This window comes from Papio anubis, chromosome 12, assembly GCF_008728515.1.
Source record: "Papio anubis isolate 15944 chromosome 12, Panubis1.0, whole genome shotgun sequence".
In the NCBI taxonomy this organism is placed as follows: domain Eukaryota; kingdom Metazoa; phylum Chordata; class Mammalia; order Primates; family Cercopithecidae; genus Papio; species Papio anubis.
In genome coordinates this window covers 57408307-57420725 of record NC_044987.1, presented here as the reverse complement: position 1 = coordinate 57420725, position 12419 = coordinate 57408307, and the positions used below count along the sequence as shown (strand labels likewise).

Below are 12419 nucleotides of genomic sequence, written 5' to 3'. Positions count from 1 at the left end.
TGAGGGTTCCACTTTCTCCACATGCTTGTCAACATTTGTTGTTGTCTTTTTGATTATAGCCATCCTAGTGTGTATGAAGTGGCATCTCACTGTGGTTTTGATTTGCATTTTTCTAATGGCTAATTATGTTGAACATCTTTTCATGTTTTTATTGATCATTTGTATATCTTCCTTGGAGAAATGTCTATTCAGATCCTTTACTCATTCTTTAATAGGGTTATTGGGAGATATTTGTCTTCTAATTATTGAGTTACAAGTTCTTTATATATTCTGGATACAAGTCTCATATAAGATATATGATTTGCAAATAATTTCTTTCATTCTGTGGGTTGTCTTTTCACTTTCTTGATGGCATCATTTTCAGCAAAGGAGTTTTTAATTTTGATGAAGTCCAATTTATTTTTCCTGTTGTCGCTTGTGTTTTTAGTGTTTTATATAAGAAACCATTGCCTACTCCAAGGTTACAAATATTTATTTTTATGCAAACTTCTAAGAATTCTATAGTTTTAGCTCTTACATTTAGTTCTATGATCTATTTTGAGTTGAATTTTGTTTATTGTAACAGGAAGCATTCTAATTTCATTCTTTTGCATGTGCATATCCAGTTGTCCCAGCACCAATTGTTGAAAGACTATTCGTCCCCTATTGAATTGTCTTGGCATCCTTGTTAAAAATCAATTGACCATAAATGTAAGGGTTTATTGCTGGACTCTAATTCTATTCCTTTGATCTACATGTCTATCTTCATGCCAGTACTACACTGTGTTCACTACTATAGTTTTACAGTAAGTGTTGAAATCGGGAAATACAAGTCCTCCAGCTTTGTTCTTTTTGAGATAGTTTTGACTAGTCTGGGTCCCTTACATTTCCAGGCATTGCTTTTATGCTCAAGGGGGGAAATTTTTTAGAAAAAAAGAAAAAGGAAGGTAGATATTGCTGAAGGAACTGTGAAATTCATTTTGTGTTTTCTGAGTGAAACTTCTGCAATGCGACTTCTCTCTTGGATGAGGAATTTCTCTCTCCTAAATTCTGTCCTGGTCATGGTAGATTTCCTTTTTCACTATTGATGAACACTGTGCAGAGTATTGACTCAGCCAAAGCTTCATCCTGCCTTGAGTCACTTGGCTGGGTTAGGGGTTATTTTCACATAGGGGGTTCCACAGCACCCTAATATTTTTTTTACTCCTAGCTAAGAATGATCATACTCTATTGTTGTGGTCTCTGCAGTGTTTTGATTGCACACCTCATCGGCAAATCACTTTTGAGTATGAGTTTTTGCATATTCATTTTGAGCACACACAAATATAAATATTTCATTCATTTATAAATTATAAATGCTCATGATTACGATATAAACAAATAAACAAAACAGAAGTTTTAGAAGACGAGATAAAATGACTAGAAATAGATGTTTCCCCACACCTCAATGACTTTTTTTTTTTTTATTAATAAGCCAAAATTAAATAGAAATTTTTATTACTTCTGTTCCATACAAGAATTTTACAGAACAATTATAATTATGTAAAATGTACACTAAGAAATATTACATTAAGTTTCCCATAACTTTGGAATATATAGTAATAACATATTTTTACAAATACAGCACAAAAATTCTAACACCATTTCATATTTGACAATGCTTCCTGTATGATTTATATATTATATAAATTAAATATGTCATTTTTGAACTTTAGGAGAACTAATATCTAAAAGTTGAATCAGGAAAGAAAAAGAGACACTTTATAATATGATTACGGAAAGTTTGTCAAATATCAAAGGTTTAAATCATTTTATATAATAAAATAGAATTCTAGGTTACCATAAGTCACCCATGTAGCCAAAATAACTCAAAACTAAATAAAGGCAAAAACCTATACTCATTAATAGAGGGAAAACTTAGCTTTCTAAACAATCTGTTTCTTTTCTTTTCCTTATTTTTCTTATAGCTTATTCAAAAGGCAAACAGAAACTTTTCCTCATTACTTAATATCACATGAAAATCTTGTTCTAGAGAGAGAGCCAAATTTCACCTTTGCATCAGGGTACTATTAATGTCAAACTCAATTCTTAATATAGCTTTACAGACAAATCTACCCAATTTTAATGTTTGACCATGAGGTAAGAGTCTCATTAAACTTTCCTATAACTCTTTACAATTTTCTGTTAAAGAGCAGATCAACGTTCCAAGAAAACCATGTTGTGCTTTTATTTTAATGTTCAATTTATGAAAAATCTGAATACTTTTTTAACATTAGCCAATATGCACACACACAGAATTTCTTTTACAATATTAAATGTTTCACAAACCTTCCACAACTTGCTCAAACCTCGGGCTTAAAACAATCCTGTAACCCTCTAAACAAACCTGCCTCCACCAAATTTGCCATATTATCTTTTGTCAAAATACCTTGGATGTAAAACTGTTTCTTAAGTAGTCTCAATTACATGGAACAATGCTAACTCTTAGTAACTTTTAGTTTTGGTGAAAAACTTGGCAAATGTAAACCTAATATGAAATTATAAGACCCCCCCTACCATCTGAATGAACTCCTCCTCTTGGCCAAGAACATTTCAGAGTTAATCAGAAAATCTAGTTCTGGCATTGTGGAAGAGGGGATTAGACATGCCTCATTATATACCCCCAGCATTAACATTAACACAAACATTAAGTCTTTTTTTTTTTTTTTTTTTTTGAGACGGAGTCTCGCTCTGTCGCCCAGGCTGGAGTGCAGTGGCGCAATCTCGGCTCACTGCAAGCTCCGCCTCCCGGGTTCACGCCATTCTCCTGCCTCAGCCTCCCGAGTAGCTGGGACTACAGGCGCCCACAACCGCGCCCGGCTAATTTTTTGTATTTTTAGTAGAGACGGGGTTTCACCGTGGTCTCGATCTCCTGACCTTGTGATCCGCCCGCCTCGGCCTCCCAAAGTGCTGGGATTACAGGCGTGAGCCACCGCGCCCGGCCACCTCAATGACTTTTATCTCTCTGGAGATGGGCTTCTTGGATCTTTCCTGTTTACCTCTGTGTGGTCCTAGCACCCAGCCAGCCAAACAGGGCCTGGTATATAGCAGAAGCTCAAAGACATTCAAAATAAAAATTTCAGGCCAGGCGGGGTGTACCTCAGGCCTGTAATCCCAGGACTTTGGGAGACCAAGGAGGGCGGATCACTTGAGGTCAGGAGTTCGAGACCAGCCTGGCCAACATGGTGAAATCTCGTCTCTATTAAAAATACAAAAATTAGCTAGGTGTGGTGGCAGCGTCCTGTAATCCCAGCTATGGGGATGAGGAGGTGCTGAGGCACGATTCCCAGGAGGCAGAGGTTGCAGCGAGCCAAGATGGCACCACTGCACTCCAGCCTGGGCGGCAGATTGAGACTCTGTCTCAAAAAAGAAAAATTTCAAATAGTCTACTATTCCTATTAAATACATTGCTTCTGGCCGGGCGTGTTGGCTCACGCCTGTAATCCCAGCACTTTGGGAGGCCAAGGCCGGTGAATCACGAGGTCAAGAGATCGAGACCAGCCTTGCCAACATGGTGAAACCCTGTCTCTACTAAAATTACAAAAATTAGCTGGGCGTGTTGGCGCGCGCCTGTAGTCCCAGCTACTCCAGAGGCTGAGACAGGACAATCGCTGAACCCGGGAGGCGGAGGTTGTAGTGAGCCGAGATCATGCCACTGTACTCCAGCCTGGTGACAGATCAAGACTGTCTCAAAAAAAAAAAAAAACCCAAACAAACAAAAAAACACTGCTTCCCTAGGTTTTGCATCTAGCAAATAAAAGTTCTGCCTCTATTCCCTGCTAATTGGCTATGGTTATTTTGTAGAAAGGCTGTGGGCTCTTCATCTCTCTGTCTTCTCTTTTACCTTTGACTTGCACCACATCTGACTTATTTATTTTCTAAAATAGCAGTTGTATCATCCTTTATTTACACTCTTCATTTCTTACTGTGTATTCAGGCAGAGTCCTGATACTAAGACCATGAAGAATGGAAAGCAAGGTCTCTGATCAGGATGTAGCACAGTAGGATGTGAACAAAGGGCAAGGAAGCTCTAGGGTGTGAACATCTGGGACGGCTTCAGGGAGCTGGATTTTAAAAGAAGAGTAGGGAGTTGGTCAAACGGAGAAGAGAGGCTGTCCCAGTTGAACTGTGGGAGCAAAGGCAGGCGACCCAGCACATTCTAGGAGAGGGGAAAGTTTGAGTTTGGTGTAGCTGAACACTAGGGGCAAGGGCGGTTGCATCTGTTTTAGGAAGAGCTCTCTGGCAGACCTGTAAAGTATTAGACTTTTTATTTATTTATTTATTTAGAGACAGGGTCTCCCTCTGTTACCTCAGGCTGGAGTGGCACAATCTCAGTTCACTACATGCAATCTCCACCTGGGGGCTCAAGTGATCCTCCCACCTCAGCCTCTCAAGTAGCTGGGACCACAGGTCTGAGCCACCGCGCACGGCTAATTTTTGTATTTTTCGTAGACACGGGGTTTTGCCGTCTACGATACTCCCAGACGGGGGCTGGGAGTATTAGACTTTTGAAGTTAGAAGTAGGGGTAGGCTGTTGGTTGCCTGGAGAGCAGGGCACAATTATAGCTAGAACGTGAAAACCTCTGTGCTTGGAGGCCCAAACGAAGCAGGGAAACTTTGCTTTAGTGCTCTAGCTAGCAGCATTCTTTTTTTAGGATCTCAGAACCTACTTTTTTTCTTTTTTTGTCGGTCCTAGGTTGTTCACCCTTTCCCTTTGTCCCGAAGAGACACTTAAACCTTTATCAGAAAATCACGGTTTATTTCCTGAGAATCGCGGGGACTGGTTGAGGGTACTCTGTTTTGGGGCTCCATTTGAGGCCTGTGGCTCAATGGAAGACATAGAGGCGCTTCACTGCACAGGTTTAATCAAGCAAGGGCTTGATAGAAGGATTCATCCCACCCCCGCCCCGATTAAATCAAACCACACACCACCCCCGCCCGGATTAAATCAAACCACACACACACAAATAGAAGCTCTGGCACATCCTGACAGAATAGCCTCTGCGAAGTCAGGAAGCCCCAACCTACGGCCATTGGCTTGTCTACACGGGCCAGGAAGCCCAGGCCCCCGGCCCCTTCCTGGATCACGTCCCTGCCCGGCCCAAGGTGGAAGAGGGGCGGGGCCAGCCGGCGCCCTTCGAGTGGGCCTTGCGCCAGGTCAGGCCTGGCCCGGCCCCGCGGCCCAGCGGCGCCGGTGGGCGGGGCCTCCCTCAGGGCAGTGTCAGTAACGGCGCCAGGCCCCGCCCCTCGGGGAGGCAGGGCAGGGCGGGGCGCGAGCAAGCGCGCGGGCTGGGCCGGAGCCGGCCTGGTCGCCAGCCTAGCCCGGCACAGTGAGCCGAGCGCCTGGGCGGTGGCGGCGGCGCGATGGCTCCGGCCGCGGACCGGGAGGGCTACTGGGGCCCCACGACCTCCACGCTGGACTGGTGCGAGGAGAACTACTCCGTGACGTGGTACATCGCCGAGTTCTGTGAGTGTGGCCTGAGGCGGGGAGCGGGGGCGAGAGGGCACCGGGCTGAGAAGACGCCGTGTGAGGAAGGCAAAGGGCGAACCTGGCCGCGAGGGGAGGTGCCAGGCCTGGCCCTGGGAGCTGGAATGCGGCGCCCTGGGCCAGCGGGAGGCTGAGAGGAGCGGGCCGGGAGTCCACTGCGTAGAGGGAGGAGTGCCGGGGTCTGGGCGGGAGGAAGGGGGCCTGAGGATTGGGGGGGCAGAAGAGCAGTGGGAAGTGGGGAGCCCCTACTGGACCTAAGGGGGAAGCCCTGAGGAGCCGGGTTAGGAATGGGAATTCCCGCCCGAGAGCGGAGTGGGGCTAGGCTGGAAGATTGGAAGACCCTGCCCCTTGGAATGAGGGCCCAGGGCACCTGCTCTGCTGTTGCCACCACCAGAAGGGGACAGTTCCTAGCTTCGTCTTTCCCCCAATCCGTGAGAATTCTACCGCCTTTCCCTCCCCTTTTCACTAGAATATTAGACCTCCTCGCTCACCTCCAGAAAACAGTTTCACCAGTCTGAGATCTGAACCATCCCACCCCTATCCCCCAGGTTGTCTTAAAAGTACCAGAGGTCATCTGCTCTCTGAGTGTGATTATTCAACTGTCATCTTGCACCAAGAGTCGAAGGCATCTTGCACCTAGTCTGTACCTTCTGCTCCCGCCAGGTTGCCAAGAGTACAAAGGACCAAAGTCCCCGATCCATTCTGTCGTATCCAACTATCTAGGAGTTAGGGGTTATCTGAGGACACTACTTCCACCGACTGCACCTTCTGAGGATTTAAGAATTCTTCTTTAGCTGCTGCTCTGTCAGGCACTGCTGGTCAGGTTGGGCTTGTTCTGTGTGCCTGTGTGTGTGTCTGTCTGTTTTCCTGGGCGATTTTTCCTGCGAGGCTAGGAGAAATCTGCCCCTTCTTTTTCTATCATTTAATCAGGTTTTGAGATCACAATATTTGATTCTTCTTTTAGGTGCCTGCTTCTGGCAAAGTGCAGAGAACATCCTTTGGCTAACAATTACTGCCTTCTTTTAGTTGGATCTACTTCTCAGGACGTGAAGTGACTCTTCTTAGCTAACCTTCTCATTGTTGAGTCCTGCTCCCAGGCATCTGTGCCTGGCTTTGTAGGAAAGAGGCAAGCATATCATAACAAATGGTCCCACTTTATTCTGTTCTGGTAATTGGCTAAGTTTCCAAAAAAAAAAAAAAAAGAACACTTTTTGCAGTTTTCAGGACTTTAGTACTATTCTTTTATGACCATGATTTAGGCTGAGAGTCACTTTTCTTGAACTATTAGTTTAAATTAATTATTTTTACATAATCATGGAGAAATATGGGCAAAGGGATCATTTGTAATGCAATTACTTGGGAACCACATGTTGGCAAAAGAAACACTTTACCAGTTAGTTTGTTGTTAGATCACTTTGGCAAGCCCATGCCTGGTCCAGAGAACAATGACCACGAGGGAAGAGACGTAAAATCATGCACTCTGTGCTGGAAATGTGTAACATGGAAAAGAGAAATTCAAGAGTCTTCAAATATTGGATGGGCTATCATATAGAATAATTTTATTTATTTAGAATCTGCAATTAGGGCCTATGGGCAGAAACTAACTGTAATGGGGAAAAGTTGACTTCAATGTAAGGAAAAACCTTCTAACCAATGATATGGGAAAGGTTGGCTTGGGGGACAGAGGACATTCTGTCACTGAAAGTGTTAAATCAGACATTGTTCAATGAACTCGTGAATATTTTTGGAGGAAAAATTTATTTAGTTGAGAAAAGGGGCTGGCCTTAGTTGGTCTTTAGATCCTTTGCAGCTTTATGGGTCTATGCAGGTAATAATGACTCTTAGTTTAGAACCAAGGTTTTGGATTCAAATCAAAAGAAAACACTGGGCTGGGCATCGTGGCCCATGCCTGTAATCCCAGCATTTTGGGAGGCCAAGGCAGGAGTATTGCTTGAAGCCAGGAGTTTGAGTCCAGCCTGGCAACATAATGAGACCCTGTCTCCATAAAAAAATAAAACAATTAGATATGGATGGTGGGTTGTGCCTGTAGTCCTAGCTACTTAGGAGACTGAAGTGGGAAGATCACTTGAGCCCAGGAGTTCAAGGTTGCTGTGAGCTGTAATTGTGCCACTGCACTCCAGCCTGGGCAAGAGTTAGACCCTATTTCTACAAAAAAATAAAATAAAAAATGCAAAGAGAGAAAACTGGCAGTTAAGTCATGTGGACTATGAGAGAGCAAGATACTGTGTTCTGGCAGATAGCTCTGAGAAATGGGAAATGACATTTCTTCTCAATGTGCTCAGAAGAGGAAACTCTGAGCAGACTGCAGGGAGGGTTTTGACATAGGAATCAGAGGGGTTGCAAGAAGAGGATGAGTGAATGTTGGCAGCCCTTTGCGCATGCACCTTGGGAGAAAATCATCTGGAGGAAGTTGAGGTCAAGTCATCTTACCATAGCAAGTCATGAGTATCTATAATAATATATCTTGGACTAAGAGAATTTGATCTTTGAAAAATATGCTGATTAATAATAATATATTTAAAATATGTGTTTAAAGCAAATGCAATTTTAACATCATGATAGTATTTATATTAATGATAGTATTGATGGTAATATTAAAGGTAATGTAATAATAGCTATTATCTAAGTGGTCACTATGTACTACACTTTGCTAAGCCCTTCATATATCTTATCTCTTTTGATCTTTGCAGTAATTTCAAAAAGAAGGTATTATTATCCCCATTTCAAAGATAAGGACATTGAAGCTCTAAGAAACAATTTACCTAAGATTACAATAAGTGATGTAGAGATAGTATTCACATTGAGGTCTGACTCTAAAGCTACTATCCATGTTACCTTTTCATCATTACTTTTATCACACATTCATTGTTTTGCCCCTATATTCAATATTGAATTAGAAAAGAAAGGAAGACAGATATGAAATACTATGCTCTCACAAAGGACAAATTGAACAACTATTCAGTTTACTCAACCATCTTTCAACTGTCTTTCAGTATTAGAATATATGTATTTTAGGGAATAATGAAGAGTTTGGGGAATTGAATATTCAGATATGGCAGTGGTTCTCAGTCACTTTCAGCACCTGAAACTGTCTTCCGAGCATCAGCCAAGATCAGTTTAAATTCCTTTTGTTTGAACATATTGTAAGGACCAGGGAAAAAGGTCTCTCATTGTGAAATCATAAGCCACTTGATGTGCCAGAAGTTAGAGGTACAGGCAGTCCTTGCTTTGCATAATAGTGTGGGACCATACAAATGACTGTGCAAGTTAAAACCAGGTAACACTATGGTAATAATCAATGGGAAAAGTTATGATTGTTCTGTGACCTTTAAAACTTTTTGTCAAACATTGTAAACTCTCTTACTGTTGGTTATGAATATATAGGGAAATGAAAAAAGTAAGCATGTTTATTTAGTACACTTTAAAACATTAAAAACATTGAGAAATAAACTTTTTTCTTTATAAAGATCACTTATCAAGAGTAATTTAAACAGTGCTTGCCTTTTTTGTCACATAACTCATGGAATGAGTTTTTTTTTTTTTTTTGAGGTAGAGTCTCGCTCTGTTGCCGAGGCTGGAATGCAGTGTCGCTATCTCGGCTCACTGCAACCTCCACCTCCTGGGTTCAAGCAGTTCTCCTGCCTCAGCTTCCCAAGTAGCTGGGATTACAGGTGCTTGCCACCACACCTGGCTAATTTTTGTATTTTTAGTGGAGACAGGATTTCACCATGTTGGCCAGGCTGGTCTCGACCTCCTGACCTCAAGTGATCCACCTGCTTCAGCCTCCCAAAGTGCTGGGATTACAGGCATGAACCTCCATGCCCAATTGTCTTTTTTCTTTTAAATTAAAAAAAGTTTTTTTTTAGCCAGCTACAGCTACACTAATGAGGGCCATCAGGTTTTGGGGTTTTTCTTGAGACAAGGTCTACCTCTGTTGCTTAGGCTGGAGTGCAGAGGCACAATCAGAGCTTACTGCAGCCTCCACCTCCCAGGCTCAAGCGATCCTGCCACCCCAGCACCCCATAGCTGGGACTACAGGCGTGTGCCACCATGCCCAGCTAATTTTTTTTTTTTTCTGGATTTTTAGTAGAGACAGGATTTTGCCATGTTGCACAAGCTGGTCTCAAACTCCTGAACTCAAGCAGTCCTCCCATTTCAGCCTCCCAATGTGTTGGGATTATAGGCATGAGCCACCATGCCCAGCTGGGATGAGTACTATCCCTTCATGAATTCTTTTCTAATTTGTATCAGCTTCCAAAATTTATCCTTTGCACTTTTAATATTGTGAAATCTCTCCGAGAGTTCCTTTAATGCAAAGTTGTTTTTTGTTTTTGTTTTTGTTTTTGAGATGGAGTCTCGCTCGGTAGCCCAGGCTGGAGTGCAGTGGTACAATCTTGCCTCACTGCAAGCTCCGCCTCCCGGGTTCAGGCCATTCTGCTGCCTCAGCCTCCTGAGTACCTGTGACTACAGGCGCATGCCACCATGCCCGGCTAATTTTTTTTTGTATTTTTAGTAGAGACAGGGTTTCACTGTGCTAGCCAGGGGTCTCGATCTCCTGACCTCATGATCCACCTGCCTCAGCCTCCCAAAGTGCTGGGATTCCAGGCGTGAGCCACAGCACCCGGCCACAAAGTTTTTTTTTTGTTAGCATCATTTCTCCTGGGACATCTTTATCCTTTTCACCACAACTACTTTATTCATTTATGTTGATAAGTTTGCCTTCACTTTCTCTGAATTCCTCATGCTGCTTTTTTCTTAAATTTTTATTTTTATTTTTATTTTGAGACGAAGTCTCGCTCTGTCACCCAGGCTGGAGTGCAATGGTGCAGTCTTGGCTCACTGCAACCTCCACCTCCTGGGTTCAAGCAATTCTCTTGCCTCAGCCACCCACATAGCTGGGATTACAGGAGTGCGCCACCATGCGCAGCTAATTTTTGTATTTTTAGTAGAGATGGGGTTTCACCATGTTGGCCAGGCTGGCCTCAAACTCCTGACCTCAAGTGATTCACCTGCCTCGGCCTCCCAAAGTGCTGGGATTACAGGTGTGAGCCACCTTGCCCAGCATCTTTTTTTTTTTTTTTTTTTTTTTTCTTTTTTGAGACGAAGTCTTACTCTGTCGCCCAGGCTGGAGTGCAGTGGCGTGATCTTGGCTCACTGCAACGTCTGCCTCCCAGGCTCAAGCAATCCTCCCACCTCAGCCTCCCAAGTAGCTGGGAGGTACGCATCACCATACCTGGCTAATTTTTGTATTTTTTTGGTAGAGATGGGGTTTCACCATGTTGGCCAGGATGGTCTTGAACTCCTGGCCTCAAGTGATCCGCCCACCTCAGCCTCCCAAAGTGCTGGAATTACAGGTCTGAGCCACTGCGCCCAGCCCCTCAGACTACATATTGAGAGTCCCTTGAATGACAGTAGTGTCAGCATTCTTATGGTCAGCTATTTCTTCTATAATTCTGTTTACATTTGATTGGAATTTTACTTCCAACATTATACATTTTTGTTTCTCTGCTACCCTTTCATCATTCTTGGCCAGTTCTCTCTTTCTGCACTCATTTTTGTAACATGGCACATAAGTTTATCACCCTGAGACAAGGAGGCAGCTCAACTACAGAAAGCTTTGCTTTCTGTACAGGAACTGAATAACCGGTACCAGTTCACTGTGACTGATCACCAACAGACATTGAAAGAAGTGACCTGGTTGGTCACTGATGGTGATGTACCTCTGTTATTTGTATAATGATTTGTGGACTTAAGATGTAGCAGTGAAGTTTGTACTATATTCAGCTACTCACAATTAGTATACAGTGGTAACTGAAATTTGAATTGTGTCATTGGGTAATTGGTGTTATTTAACTAAACTGTGATCACTGAAATTTGAGCATATTGAAACCCTGCAAAGTGAATACTGTGTATTTCTAATCCTCAGAACATTCCTATCAAGGAATGTTAGATGTTGTTACCCCATTGTAAAGAGAAGGATGCTGAGTCTTGGAGAAGTTAGTTAAATAAGCAGCTCAGCATCATACAGCTATTAAGAGGCAGAAATGGTATTCAAATTTAGGTCTCACAACTCTTTCTACCAAGATATACTATCTATACAAAGTGGAGTTTTAGGTGCTGTTGATTTAATGGAAGAAATATTACATAAAGGGAAATGGAGGGGAATTTTAACATTTACCTACAGCTTCATGATTTGAGCCATCATGCCCAGGCCACATTTTCTTTATTCATTCTTTTGACAGCATAAACTTGGGTTACTTCTACCTCTTGGCTATTGTGAATAATGCTGCTGTGAACATGGGTGTTCAGAAAAGAATTACCCAGTTAAAAGTCATTCAGAATGTTTTATTTATTCAGCAGATATTTACTGAGTACCTATTTTGTCACTGACTAAGACTGTAAAACCATTTGAAGACAGCTTCTCTGTTCAAAGTAGCTGAGAGGGCCAGGCATGGTGGTTCATGCCTGTAATCCCAGCACTTTGGGAGGCCAAGGCAGATGGATCACTTGAGGTCACGAGTTGGTGACCAGCCTGGCCAACATGATGAGACACTGTCTCTACTAAAAATACAAAAATTTGTCAGGTGTGGTGGTGTGTGCCTGTAGTCCCAGCTACTTGGGAGGCTGAGGCAGGAGAGTCACTTGAACCTTGGAGGTGGAGGTTGCAGAGAGCTGACATCGTGCCACTGCACTCCAGCCTCGGTGACAGAGTGAGACTCTGTCTCAAAAAAAAAAAAAAAAAAAGCAGCCGAGAGGCCAGAAGGAGTATGAACAGACAAGTACAAACAGGCATATTCTTTCAGGAGAAATGCAGTCCCGAAAAAGTATTTGATCAAGGAATGTCCAAGAATTGACATATTATTAGAGGGGTTTATCTATCAGAAAGCTAAAA

The 12419-nt window shown here is 43.0% G+C and overlaps 1 protein-coding gene across 4 annotated transcripts in view; it reads left to right on the top strand.

Moving 5' to 3' along the window:
- Positions 1–5286: 5286 nt before the first annotated feature.
- Positions 5287–12419, top strand: part of ACER3 (alkaline ceramidase 3) — a 162623-nt gene continuing 155490 nt past the window's right edge. The window contains exon 1 of one of the 4 annotated variants that reach the window (XM_017948779.2): positions 5287–5485. In XM_017948779.2, the coding sequence (XP_017804268.1) occupies positions 5383–5485 (103 nt within the window). In that variant the 5' untranslated portion in view covers positions 5287–5382. The remainder of the gene's footprint in view (positions 5486–12419) is intronic. The other 3 variants (XM_031653093.1, XM_017948783.2, XM_017948781.3) reach the window with 3 other exon arrangements.